The sequence below is a fragment of the Ammodytes marinus genome, assembly GCF_949987685.1.
Source record: "Ammodytes marinus genome assembly, chromosome: 16".
NCBI lineage: Eukaryota > Metazoa > Chordata > Actinopteri > Uranoscopiformes > Ammodytidae > Ammodytes > Ammodytes marinus.
Window position 1 is genome coordinate 24,857,270 of NC_137220.1, and position 14,694 is coordinate 24,871,963.

Here is a 14,694-nt window from a genome sequence, read left to right on the forward strand (position 1 = left end):
AGGCTAATGTTGACGACAGTGACATCGTGGTTATTTTGGAAAATGATCTAATTCTCCACTTCCCTCCTGCAGGCTTCTAGCAGCTGATTTATGGAAGCAGGTAGGCGCCCAGTGGGAGAAGGAGAATGAAGAAGACATCAAGGACAAGATGGACTTTCTCCTCTCCCCACCTGCCTTCTATCCAACAGGAGGTCAGTCACATGTTGCAGGCTTTATTATATCCAGCAGTTGTTTCCCTAGTTATAACACTTTCCGCTGGCTCAGTTGAAGGAGAAGTCTAATAATTGAAATACTGTGTGAGACGCTGGCATAGCAGGAGCTAAACTGAAGGCTCTAAAAGTTGTCTTTCATCTATCAGTCTTAAAGATCTTAAAAATGGCCCTTCATACTCTAATGAAATGTATATAGACACGTTTGGGTTTAAAGTGATGAAACTTAGCCCTACTAAGTATCCAGTGAATTTTTATTTGGCATGCATAGTGGCCTAAAGGGAAATCAGCATACACAAGTGCTACAAAAAAATCGGGGCTGTCTATAAACAACATCTGCAGCACGCACTCACTCACTCACTCACTCACTCACTCACTCACTCACTCACTCACTTACTCAGTCACTTACACACACGCATGCACACACACACACACACACACACACACTCACACACACTCGCACTCACACAGCATCCATTGTTGCTATTTGTCAAGAGAAAAGTGAGGAAGAAACAGCATATTGCACTCTGTTCATGGAAGGACTGGACTGTTTGGACAGACCTCATTCTTTTCTAGAAGAAATAAACCAAGAAGAAAACTCCTTGGGAACCAGCTTATGCTCGAGTCTTTCAGCTCAGGCTCACTTACATCCTGTAAGATAATCTTTTGGCTTATCTTATTGAAGGATTCATTGAGGTGATAATGCACGCGGTTGTGTCTGAATTCCAGTGTTACAAAGTGTCCATGTGTGTTGGCTTCACTGGCTCTCCCCATGCATAATAAAACACCTGCCTAGCCCCGTGAAAAGCTCATCTACATTTTAAATGTGAATAAAATCGCTTTACCCTTCTGCAGTAAATCATCTGTCTTTAGTACAGCTGTCCAAGGTTAATACATACATTAAAACGTATGTTGCGTATGAGAGCTTAGTTTTCAGGGCAGGCACTGGCTTGGAAAGATAAGTGTCTGCCTTGAGGGGGTGGGGGGGGGGGCAGGAATGAGTGTGAACCTGAACGGTGTCACCATGGCTTGCCAGTAGGGCCAGGCAGAGTGTGTGTACGTTCTGAGGCTTTGTATCTTGGTTAGTGCTCATATACGTGTCCCACAGCTACCCATGTGACAGTGTGGCCTCTGCCTGGGGACAGGAAAGGACGAGGCTCTCTCTCTCTCTCTCTCTCCAACTCTTTTGTCTTTGTCTGTCTTTCTTTCCATCGTAAATCTGCCGGGCCTCCCAGTGTGAGAGGTCACTGTCAGACCGTGAAAGACAACCAGAATGGGGCTTGTTTTGTCTTGTCCCGGTGTGTTTCTCTGATTTATCTCTCTATTCCTTTAGTCTGCTCTTCCTCTCTCACTAGTGTGCCTTTAGGAGAAGCAGAAGAAGGTGGGGCAGAGAGAGATAGAGAGAGGGAGAGATAGAGAGAGACTGGATTTGACCTTCTGCTATCCCGGTGCCCAGGTATCCCACATCAACTCAGTGCTACCACACATTATCCACAGTAATCCCGCTGCATCTATGGTCGTGACACATATCGGCTCAAATGACCTTAAGTCAGAAAAGTCAGAAAGTCTTAAAACTGATTTTAAAGCCCTAATCGATTCCGTCTTGACCGCTGGGAAACAATGTATCGTCTCTGGTCCCATGCCTTCCCCTCGATTTGGTGACATCAAATTCAGCCGCGCACGCCAACTTCATGTTTGGCTCAAACAGTATTGTCTCTCCATGGGCATTCCCTTTGTCGACAATTTTAACGTTTTCTGGAACAGACCGTCTTTCTTTGCCAGCGATGGTTTGCATTTAAACAAACAAGGGAAACATCTTCTGGCCAGCAATATGCTCTTAACAATAAAATCGGTTCCTAGCGTCACTCCTCTTGCAAACTCTGTCCAGCATGATTGACTATCTCCACACCTGGTCAGTCAAGAGGTAGTTAGCTCACGTGACACAGCCTCCATGACCACTAGTCCCCATGCATCTAGCGCCCCCTCCAGGCCTGGAACATCCATTACTATAAAAACTCACCCAATCCCTGTATGTCAGTCTGTCAGATCATCATTAATCCCTCCTCATAGATTTTACAGGTCACGCCACAGACCACTTGGGATTACAAGTAACTTGAAAAATGTACCTATTATGTGTAATAGGTCAATTGTGTTGGACCACCCCGCTGTTGATAACCTGGACATGAGCATATCAAAGCTAAACTCACCAAACATCCTCAAAACAAGAAAGGGTTTGGGTTTTCTTCACTTAAACATAAGAAGTTTGCTTCAGCACAATAAACTAGACCATGTTAACATCTTAGTATCTCAGGCTGACCCAGATGTCTTGGTTCTGACTGAATCATGGTTGAAGAGCAGTACACATGACTCTATGGTGGCAATAAATGATTATAGTTTATTCAGAATAGACAGGACCACACGGGGTGGGGGAGTGGCTGTCTATGTTAAATCACATTATTCTGTATCATTACTACATGCTGTCTCTGTTCGAAGCTGCTTTGAATTTATTGCTTTGGAATTGTCTTTATCATCCAATGATTGTTTTGTTGTAATTGGTGTGTACAGGCCCCCTTCAGCAGTAAATAGCTCCTTGAGTGAGCTAGCACATTTAATCTCTCCATATGTAAATAGAGAGGTCATTATGATGGGTGATTTTAACATTGACTGGCTTTCTGGTGCCTCTGAACCTTTTAAAGAAATATGTAGCAACCTAAATCTTACACAAATAATAACTGAGCCCACAAGACCAAATCTAAAAAACCCAGCAAAATCAACTTTGATCGATTTAATATTATCAAATCAAAGCAATAAAATAGTTTCTGCTGGTGTCTTTGAGCTTGGAATCAGTGATCACTGCCCGGTGGCCTGTATCAGAAGTATTCATCTTAAAAAATCTCAACCCAAAATCATCATTAAGCGTAATTTTAAAGGTTTTAACGAGCAAGCATTTTTAAATGAACTCTATCAAAGTGACATTCATCTCACAAGTGAAATATCTGATGTGGAATTGGCCTTAGAATTTTTCACCAATACTTTCTCCTCCATTTTGAACAAGCATGCACCCCTTAAAAAGCACAGAGTAAAAAATAGATCAAACCCCTGGTTCACAAATGAATTGTCCGATATATTTGCAGAGAGAAATAAAGCATGGTCCCTAGCTAGACGCTCTGGTGAAAACTCCAAGTGGACTGCTTTCAGACAAATCAGAAATAGGTGCATATCCATGGTTAGGAAAGCTAAATCAGACTACTACCTCGAACTAATTTCAAACTGCTACTCCAACCCTGCACTATTTTGGAAGGCTGTGAATTATAACAAAAACAATTCTAGCACTGTTCCCAGTCAGTTAAAAATAAATGATCATATTTTAAATGATCAGAAAGAAATTGGTTTAGCTTTCAATAAACACTTTATAGCTGCTGGTAAACTCTTTCACAATGGAGTATCTACGCCTTCTACGCCTACCACCACGAGAAAAAAAAATAGCATACCACCTGTCTCTAAAACTCCTCTTTTCAGCCTTGTTCAAGTCCCAACAAGTATTGTTGTAGATGCGCTTCTTGCCATCAACCCCAGGAAGTACATGGGAGAGGACAATTTGGACCCATTTTCAATAAATCTCTCTGCACTTATCATATCAAAACAAATAACCCATATTTTTAATCTTTCCATCTCTTCTGGTATTGTTCCTAAAGTCTGGAAAAAAGCTCACGTCATTCCATTACATAAAGGGGGTGACAAAAGTGATCTTAACAATTACAGGCCAATTTCCAAACTCCCATGCCTGGCAAAAATTCTAGAATCAGTCATTAATACTCAGTTGAAATCCTTTTTATCCAGTGCTTCCATTTTGAGTCCATTTCAATCTGGTTTTAGGGCAGGCCACAGTACTATATCTGCTGTCACTTTGGTCTTAGACAACATTGTTACAGCTATCGATAAAAAAATGCACTGTGCAGCACTTTTTGTTGATCTGTCAAAAGCTTTTGATACTTTAGATCACCATTTGCTTTTAGAGAGGCTGCATGAAATTGGTTTTGATTATTCTACATGTAGCTGGTTTAGGGACTATCTCTCTGATAGACAGCAGTCAGTTAAGCTGGGAAGCTACCAATCTGAGTTTTTAACAGTTACAAATGGTGTTCCGCAGGGCTCAATTTTAGGTCCAGTCCTATTCACAATTTACATCAATAACATTGTTTCATCACTACAAAACTGCCATGCCCATTTGTATGCTGACGACACTGTACTGTATTGCATTTCTGATTCAGTGCAACAATCTGTTCAGAACCTACAGAGCTCTTTTAACACCCTGCAGAACTGTCTAGTGGATCTCAGGCTTGTCCTTAATATAGAAAAAACAAAATATATGTGCTTTTCCAGAGCAAGAATTACACATTTTAATGATCTTATTATTCACACAAATAATGGATCTCATATTGAAAGAGTCACTGAATATAAATATCTTGGCATCTGGATAGATGAAAAACTCTCTTTTACATTTCACATAAAAAATCTTGTCTGTCGTCTCCGACAAAAGATTGGCTATTTTTATAGGAATAAAGCCACCTTCCCGTTGTTCAGTAGGAAAAGGATTATTGAGGCAGTTTTTATGTCTGTCCTTGATTACGGTGATGTGGTTTATCGGCATGCATCTCGTTCATGCCTTAAACTCCTAGACTCTGTATTTCACTCTGCTTTGAGATTCATTACAGGAGATGCTTATGATACACACCATTGTGTTTTATATGAAAAGGTTGGGTGGTCCTCCCTTAAGGAGAGACGTGATGCACATTGGCATATTTTTATATATAAAGCTCTGACTGGAAAGCTACCACTATATTTGACAGAAATGCTGCTTATTTCAGATGGGCTTTATCAAACCCGCTCAACTGACATGCTCATGTTATATGTCCCCTATGCCCGGTCTGAGCTTGGTAAATCCGCTTTTAGCCATAGTGCCCCTGACTCCTGGAACAGCCTACAACATACAATTAAAATAAATACACTCATAACTGTTAACCAATTTAAAATTATTATTTTGAATCAGCCCCTCTACACTTGTAACTGTTTTAATTAGGCTATTATGTCTCTCATTCAATTGATCTGAATGTTTTAAATTGTTGTTGTCTGTGTGTGTGTGTGTGTGTGTGTAAACTTGTTATGTATTCTCATTGTATATTGTGTATATGTACAAACTCGACGTCATTGTAAAAGAGGGTCACCCCTCAATTGATCTTTCGAGGTTAAATAAAGGAAAATGAATGAAATGAAATGAAAATGATATAGAGGGTTATTCCAGAATATGTTTCACTTGCTTCAAGTCCCTTGTGTTGGGTATGAGTTGAAGCCTGTCAGCAGACATTTTAAATACCTTTGATGAAGTGATCTGTATTGTTCCATAGGTAGACAGATGGAGATATATACCGGTAGATGGATACATACTGTGGATAGATACAGTACATAGTATTGTCAGAGATTGTGCGGCAATCAAATAATTGACTGCATCGATACATTTAATGTATAGGTAATGTGAATTTCTGTGAACTGCTTCGGCAACATGTTTTTTGTTCATGCCAAATAGACACGTTTGGGATAAAAGTGAAGAAAGATAACCCCTACTATTTGAATTATAAATTGTAGTCAGACAGACAGACAGACAGACAGACAGAAAAGCTTATTAAGCCAGAACAATACGTTGCAGTTTCAGCTTTCATAAACAAAGTGCATACTTAGCTGTATGGATATTTATAAATCACCAACATGCCCATGTCTTGGAGGTTGTTCATCATTGACATTCAGTAAAACAAAGTAACATGTCTAACAGTAGGAGAGTTTGATAGGTGAATGCTCTCCATGTCCCCCTGCAGTGGAGCGTCCCGGGCTGGGCTGCAGAGAGCTGGTGGTGAGGAACCTGGGCAGGCTGGTGCCGGCCATCACCAACGATGTGACGGACTGGCTGGTGCCCACGCGGGTCAGGACCTCTCAGCTGCTGGCTGTGCTGCTGCTCCATTCAGAGGAGCACAGTGTCCAGCACATGCAGCCGCTCCTGGCCACCCTCTACCACGCCTGCACTGACGCAGAGAACGACGTGGTCAGCAACGTAAGTCCACTATTTTTATTTATTTTTATTTATATTATTTTAGACCTTTTATAAGATCATTGTTTAATGACACTTTGTACTATTAACAGGCGGAATCATTTCAGGACTCATCTCTTGAGCTTTTAGTAAAAAAAAATTTGGGGGGCGGGGGGGACAAGCAGGGCTCAAATCTTTGTGATGCACCAGTGTTTACATCGGAGGATTCTGTATATCTTCAATGTCTGGCATTATATTTTTTTAAAAAGTACTTCCTATTGTTCTCATCCTCCTTCACGTCCTCCTCCTCTCTGTGCCCTGTACATCTAGTGCCTGGCAGCAGCTAAACTGTTGGGGACCTTTGTCCCTCCTGATGTCTTCCTCAAGCTGCTGCTGGATCATGTGGCATCGCCCTACTCTCCCTCTCACCCCTGGGCCCCCCTCATGGTGCTGGCTGCGGTGCTGGCAGGCTGCCCCGGACCCGTACTGAAGCCTCATCTCCAAGACATCGTCAACACCCTGGCTCAGCCCGACGTCTGCCAGGAGTATCAACAGGTCAGCAGGGACAAGCTAGGGCCCGGTTGTGGTTCAACCTGTTTTTAAATGATTTACCTGACAAGGACTGCCCTTTGCCAGTAATGCCATCTACCCCATTTATACCCACTGCAACCACATCCTTCTGCTCTTGTTAGCTGAGTAGCTTCCGTGGTGTAGCAGCACCATTTGAAGTTAACTATGGAAGGGGAAATATTTGCTGTTCAAAATGTTAAAACATTCTGACCTGTTTTGATGACCGCATTGCCAGGATTTCTCTGCCCTCACAGGCTGCCATGGCTTGATTTTCCTTCCTAATCTGTGTGCCCCAGCTGTTTTTCTTTTCCAGTCTTGTTAGGGGATCTTGGCAGTGTCATAGAAGGTCATTTTCTGCTCTCCCTGTGTACCTTAACGCTCTTATTTTTGGCAGAGACTTTGCAGCAGTCATACTGTATATTTCTTTTCTAATTTGTCCCTCGTGGAAATCGTTTTTGTGATTAAATGCCACATCTCTTTAAAGTGCTTTAGATGAAGGGTCTTTTCAATAGCACTACTACTGTACAGCTCAGTTCAGTGGGTTCACTGTTAAATCATTCTCTAAAATGCAGACCTGCTACTGTGTTTCTCTACGGCCACACGGGGTTTGTCAAATCATATATTTCCAGTCTATGATCAAAATTACGCCGCTCACATTTTTCCCTGTGAAACGTGCTCCAACAATGTTGCAAGTATGTTGTTGTTTTTTTGTTTTTTTTAACAGAGCCAAAATGGTAAATCCCATTCCAGAGCAGACTCGTCCCTGCTTCCTTTCCTCTTGCACCAAATATGTTTCCCTAACCCTATCCCAAATAACCGTTGTCTGGCACAGAGCTATTTTCTGATCTTGCTGCACTAGTACTGACTCACCTATACCCATGACCCCCCCCCCCCCCCCCTCCCAGTGAGGCCTGGCAAGAATGTCCTCCCTGAGATAATAATATCAAAAATCCACTATTTTCACCTGACCCCTGCATTGCTACTCTGACCCCTCTGAACAGACAAACTTGCGCATAGCCTTTGTTTTTTTATTGCCATGTGTAAGGTCTTGGTACCGGACTGTGGGTCAGCCCTGCCATTGAAAAAATCTGTGAAATTTCAAAGCCTGCCTGGTCAAGGCTTGTGATAAATGGGGAGGGAGGCTTGACCCCCCCTTTCTGCCCTCCCTTGTGTCTGTCCGGCGGGGTCAACCAAAGAGAGAGCTAACCGGACGGGACAATCGCACGTTGTCGCACAGATGGAGGCAGACCTCTGCTTCCTCCCTGGCTGTTTTCTCCATCTATCTCCCTCTTGTCATTCTCTGTCTCTGCTGCCGAGGTCAAACCGTAGAGCGCTGGGATTCAAGAGCTCACCCCAGACAAAGCACCTGCAACATTCTTCGACAACAGGCAAAGGGGTTCATGGCAGGGAGCAGGGACAGATCACCGTTTAGCTGTAAATAACACCGCTAGAGACCAGAGCACCTGCATCCCTCTCTCTCTCTCTCTCTCTCTCTCTCTCCCGCTCTTTCCCATGTGCTGAAATGCTGACCTCAGAATATCGTGCACTCACTCACCGCACAGTGGCTCCATCCAAAAGTGCTGGTTAACACTCTGATCTTCCATATGTGACTGATCTACCAGTATTTGATAATGGTTTTTATTACCGGCAGATATACCAACAAAGAAGACGGTTGACAAAGCAGACTCTTATGCCCCTTGTTTTTTTATTCACCTTTTCTTTTTTTTCTTTTTTTCTTTTTTTTTAAATACATCATCTTAAGAACTCAAGATATTTGCTTTCGGATCCAACTTGAGAGAGTTGTGTGCCCATTGAACCACAGGCAGAGAGAGAGAGAGAGAGAGAGAGAAAGAAGTGAAGTTTGACTTGGAACCAAAGCAAACCCTGTAAAGAAAATGAAACATAAATAATCTTCAAAGTGAACGGAAGGCAAGTAAAGACTGCAGGGGCTCCGCGGGGAGTTTGGGGAATATGCCGAAGATCTGGAAACTTGATATACGATCCTACTGCACGACTTCAACCTCACCGACTCTTTCTCTGTCCCTGTTTTCTTTTCCTTTATTTCAGTAAGGGGGGGGGGGGGCGGGGGGGGGGAAACAGCTTCCAAAAATAAATGACAGATTTTGAGGCGAAAACTAAAAATATTGCTCATAAATTGGGAGTTGATGTCAAGGGGGTTTGAGGGGAAATGAAAGGCGAGCCAGTGGTTAGAGAAAGCCACCGCATTCTGAGATACCCTGTGTAGTTTGTATTGGCTGTTTTGCTCTTTTGAACCGCACACGGGCACAAACATCCTCACACAGCTGAGTGTCTCTGTGTTGTGGTTTGCCATGGTGACCGGGGCATCATAATATCTGCAGGGCTAGAGTGAATTGGTAAAGATGGTACCAAGAGAGGGGAGACATATAGAGGAGGCCTGATAGTGAGTTTGGAGCCATATTATACACATATATACTTGTGAATATGCTGTCTCTTGGTGAAACCTGGAGGGACAGATCAACAGGGAAGGGGAGGGGGGGGGGGGGTGGAGAAGGCTCTGTGTCTTTTCACCCTGTCTGTGCATGGAGAATCCTCTGCGCTTGTGTCACAACGACCAAGATTTATGCCGAGAATGCAAACATACTGCCATACTTCAGCATATCTCCTCCTGCGTGCCTGCCCTTTGTCATGAGTGACAGCGGCATACTACTCCACTGAACGACAGGTGAAGAGAGGAGAAGAAAGGCAGCATAGCAAACCTTACCTTGTTGCAAGGGGCCGGCAACCCTCACACTACCAGTGTTTGTTTTCCTGTTTCCCTAGCAACATCAGTAGCTATGGGGGGGGGGGGGGGCTCCCCACTGGATAGTAATCCATTGGCGGGTATGGCTCCTTAACCCATTGATGACGGCTGCTGCGCGACGCTACATTGTATCTCCTGCCGGCATTGTTACTTTATCTAATTTTCATGGCGTGCGCAGCATAGAATGCACCGTCATTGGTTCAAATACACAAGTTTTTTTTCTTTTTTTTTTTAAGACCACGTGACCACCCAAATCTTGTGTGGTTTGCCAAAAATCACGTCAATCAAAAAAATAAAGCGTTAAGGAAGCATGTTTAAATAAAACCCGTGATCCTTAAATTTTTTTAATGTATTTTATTTCATGTTTCTATATGCTACACAGGCTTAGATATTAAGGTTTTGGTAGACGTTGACAATTCGTACAATTTTTTTCAGAAAACCCTCAGGCATTAAGGACATGCATCCTAGATTACCATAGTAATCAATGGGTTAAAGTGCAGTTGTGTGTGTGTCTGTGTAATTGATGTATCCAGTAGTGGACAGATGCACATGCACTGTGTAACGAGGCCCTCGGAGCGTGCCCAGGCCAATGAAACCAGGTGTATCTGTGTCTGGCTCCAGGTGTCCAACTAGTCATTACATCGCACCACTTTTTCCGCTCTCTCTCTTTCTCACTGTCGGCCAGCCCTAATGGTTGTTTTCTGCACATGTCTAATGTACTCTCTGTCTGTGTACCTTAATGTGCCACTGTTTGTCACGTTATTTCCACTACTGCCTCCCTGAGGCTCCTGCTGTGTTTATGTGCCAGTGAACGGCTTGGTCACAGGGATTTCCCCCATCAGTGCAGTGGACAAACCAGAGAAGAGAAATGAGGGAAAGTCCTGGTTTCTTTAGGGCTGCACTGGATGTTTAGTTTAGCCTCAGACTGCCTCTGGAAATGTGTTTACACACTTAACTAACACCCTGGACTCCAGATGCATAGAAGCTTTTTTTTTTCCAGTGTGTGCTCAACAGTCTATTGCAAAATAAAAACATTTGCTTGTGTGTTCTGCAGACTGGAAGTCCCTTAGCTCTACTTCCTCCTCAGAAGCCGTGGCTTTTTGAACGCTCCGAGCATCTTAACTTGGCTCAACACTTGTTTTCTTTCCAGATTAATGCCAAGCTGTGCTGTACAATGGCTACTAGAAATTTGTGAAAAGAGACTGCGCCCCCTAGTGATAGAACCCTGGTACTTGCTCAGTGAGTGTGACTTGTTTTGGTCGATATGATATGATGAGGAGGTTTGATTGAGAATTTCTTGCTCACCCCCCCCCCCTCTCACCATCTAACTCCTCATCACCAGACCAAGGCAAACACCTGGAGGGCATTTTTTACTGTCTCTCAACCCTCCAAATACAACACACACTCACAGACACACTCTCCCTCCCTCTCTTACACGCTTACACCTTCCATCTCCTCCCCTTCAACCCCCCCCCCCCCTCCCCTCAAATTCAGCCCTAATGACAGGCTGTGAGAAAACAGGAAAAGAGGCCATGATGGCATAGAAATTAGCCTGTGCCGTAGGTCTTTGTCTAAACATGAGCTCACCACTCCACTGGATGACAAGTGGCAGCAATCTCACACACACACACATGTCAATCACTTGGTTGGGAAAAAAGATTCAAGCAGCCAGTATAGTTAGTTGTGATAAGGAGGCAGGTTGTTGGGTGAATAAAGAGGGTAGATTAAGGAGTTGTGTGCTATGGAAGAGAATGTGTAGAGGGACTGGGAGCAGGGAAGCAGAAGGAGACTTGTAAAAGTCAAGGCCAACATCCACACAGTGTCCTTCTCAAAGGACCCACATTTCTATAAACCAGACAAGACAATTGTATAATACTTCTCCTCCTGTCTTTCCCAGGTTATGTACTTGGAGCAGTTGTTGGCCTGCGTGGACGTGCTGCTGTGTCAGTGTGAGTCAGACTGTGGCCCAGTCAGCCTGCAGCTGCTGCAGGTGCTGCTCACTGTCCAGAGCCTCTCCACCGAGCCCAGCCTCAGCCAGAAGGTGAGAGAAAGACACCTTAACTAACAGGATGAAAATGGATGGATCCTCTCTGCAACTCTTTTCCACACGGGCAAACCAGCATGTCACCTAAACCATATTTTTCTTTAACTCTAATCTTACTTGCAATATTTTTTTTAACCTGTCCTTTTTTTATTACCCTCCATTTTTAGCGTTTTCATCCCTTTTATCATCAGAAATGTAAACCAGGTTTTATGAAGAAAGGCAGCTATGTGAGGAATGTGAGCACGGGTATGAGTTCAAAGTGGGCATCGCCAACAGTATAATTACCCACTTAGCCAGGGGAGCTAAAATTGCACCTTTGGAGTGGAACTTTTAAATCCAGCCCTGGGTGAAAGGAGGCGGGTGTGGAAGCTTGAGAGAAGAGTGACAGGTAGAAATAGAGAAAAAAAACGGATAGGAAGAGATGAGTTATGTTTCCTAGCAGGTGTGTGTCATGGGCCCAGCCCTGTTTGTGGCTCCATGACGCCTCCCCAGGTCAGACTATCTAAATGATTCCTAAGAAACAAGCTGTCCAAGCTGTGGTCAGCCTCCAACGACCAGTGAAGCCCACACTATCTGAGGCCAGCGTGTCGCTGTAGTAATGACAGGGAGAGGAGCGGGAAGGGATTGGCACCAACGCTTCCCAGACACCACATGGGCCGTGTGTGTGTTTGTGTGTGTGTGTTTTTGTCTGTCTGCACTGGTGTATATATGTGTTTTTAGAGAAGCGATGAGAAGGACTGGATTAAGACATGGAGATGGAGGGTGAGAATGGCCTTGGGCATTCCCGTACCCATAGGAAAAGCATCACTTGTTTTCCCAGAAAAAAGGGCACATCTTTCCCATCAGCGGACAGCTCATGGTTGTCTAGCTCTCTACTGAGGGGGGCCGATCTGTGACCCAGACATTGTCTCTGTCTCACTCCGTCCCTGAGGGACTATGAAGGGGACTATGAGGTGCCCTTAAGGCCTGTTCCCCTGCCCTGAAGAGTCATCTAATTATTTACTCTCCTATCTCTCATTCCTGCCCTTTCCTCCGAGTTCGGCTTTGTGTGTGTGTGTGTGTGTGCGCGCGCGCATCTGTCGGTTCCTGTGCCTTTTGTGACATCCTGTGTATCTGTTGGGGTTTTTGTTTCTAAGTGGTTTTATGTGTGAGGCCTTGTCATGTGTGCAGTGTTGTTCTTCCCATGGTTTCACATGAGGTTGTTGTGCCTCCCAATGTTAGCGTGACCCGAAGAATTCCCCAAATTACAAGAAAGCAGCTGCAACGGTTGAACTCGAACAAAATACCCTCTGCTCTGCTATAACGTGTTCTCATCAACTGTGTATCTAGCCTTTCTCCAACCCTCTTTTTTGCAAGTGAAAAATGTCTTGACATAATTTTTTCTTTCACCCATCCCTTTCTGCCCCAGGCCTTGGAGAGCGTAGAGCTGTTGTGTAAGGTGCAGGGCTTGGCCTCCGTGATGGAGCTCTATAGACAACATATGGGCCAGCTGCTGGACTGGCTCTCCGCCTCTGTCAACAACTGGTCCAGTTACTCCCCACAGAGACTCCAACTGCATATCATAGTCACACAATCAGGTGAGAAGCGAAGCCTGAATGTGCACAAGACATTGTGCCAAATCATACAGTGGGTGCTGAAGTTTTCCCCCCCCCTGTACATTTATAGAGACACGGCATTGGTCACAAAAATGCATTGAGGTTTTGGGGGAAAAATTGGCCTGTCAAGACGATCTGTTAATGAAGAGAAATTCACTACATCAATCTGAACACGCTCCATTTCACCCCAGCAAGTTGGCGAGACTGTATCATCTATAGTGTGTGTTTTATTAAACAGTAACGTCACGGCGTGGTTTTGTGAAGCCATTCTTTCCCCAACTTGTTCAGACACATGTTACATCATATCGTGAGCTGTCGGTCGCGTTCACACGTGATCCATCATCGAGGCAGCGCATCAGAACCAGCAGCTGTCAAAGCAGCGGCACAGATTCTCTCTTGTACGGAGGATCTAAGTAGTTAAAAAAATAGTTTTAAGGTGGTGTATTTGTCAATTACTAGTACACACTTTCATTTAAATCATATACATCCATCCATCCTAATTCATGTTTTCATAAAGCCCTACACCGCTCATGAGAAATACGTAGGCATCAAAAGTGGGTAGTGTATGTGGTCGGAGGGATTGTCAGCAGCACTTGATAGATCTGAGGGCTGTCAAATGATGCAGGGTTTACGGGTAAAACTCTATGTGTATTGCTGGACTCCCCAACACACAGATGCTGTTCCATTGTTGTTGTCCAACATGGATGCACTCTCTCCAGAACACGGTGGAAGAACTTTTTTATTATTTTCCGTTAGCCACACAGACCAGGCTCATGGTCAAACACACCCACACATACTTTTGACTTTGGTAAATCCCTGTCTATCCCTCTGTTTGCCGTTCAACCATTGTGTCTCAGACTTGTAAAGAGGGGTTTGTGTGTGTGTGTGTGTGTGGGGCGCAGTGGGTTAAAAGGCTGTGACCCCGTCTTTGGTGCCGTGACTTCCCTCTTTTCTCCCTCTGTACCATTTAATCCTCCATCATCAGCACCTCCATATGCCACACTTTCATCTCCATCTCCTTCCCCCTCCCTCCCCCTCTCTTTCTAATTGACTAGTTACCCCTCTAATCCAGCCACACACATTCACGCTGACGCACACACACACTCACACGGCTAACTGACCAGTCCAGTCTAAGTCCACACAGTGATCCCCATGCAGGGGTCACTACATCAAACGGCCCCACAGCCGCCTGCTCTTGACCTTCCCCTAGATCAAGGCTACTTTGAAGGGGTGTGGGTGTGGGTGTGGGTGTGGGTGTGGGTGTGGGTGTGGGTGTGTGTGTGTGTGTGTGTGTGTGTGTGTGTGTGTGTGTGTGTGTGTGTGTGTGTGTGTGTGTGTGTGTGTGTGTGTGTGTGTGTGTGTGTGTGTGTGTGTGTGTGTGTGTGTGAGATTTACTAGTGTTAAATGCTGCTCAA

At 44.4% G+C, this 14,694-nt stretch overlaps 1 protein-coding gene across 1 annotated transcript in view; it reads left to right on the forward strand.

The window, feature by feature from the left end:
• dnaaf5 (dynein axonemal assembly factor 5) overlaps positions 1–14,694 on the forward strand; it is a 30,369-nt gene that overhangs the window by 3,149 nt on the left and 12,526 nt on the right. Inside the window, exons 4-8 of the mRNA XM_080044659.1 lie at positions 73–191; positions 6,080–6,312; positions 6,619–6,843; positions 11,538–11,681; positions 13,093–13,261. Of these exons, the coding sequence (XP_079900785.1) occupies positions 73–191; positions 6,080–6,312; positions 6,619–6,843; positions 11,538–11,681; positions 13,093–13,261 (890 nt within the window). The remainder of the gene's footprint in view (positions 1–72; positions 192–6,079; positions 6,313–6,618; positions 6,844–11,537; positions 11,682–13,092; positions 13,262–14,694) is intronic.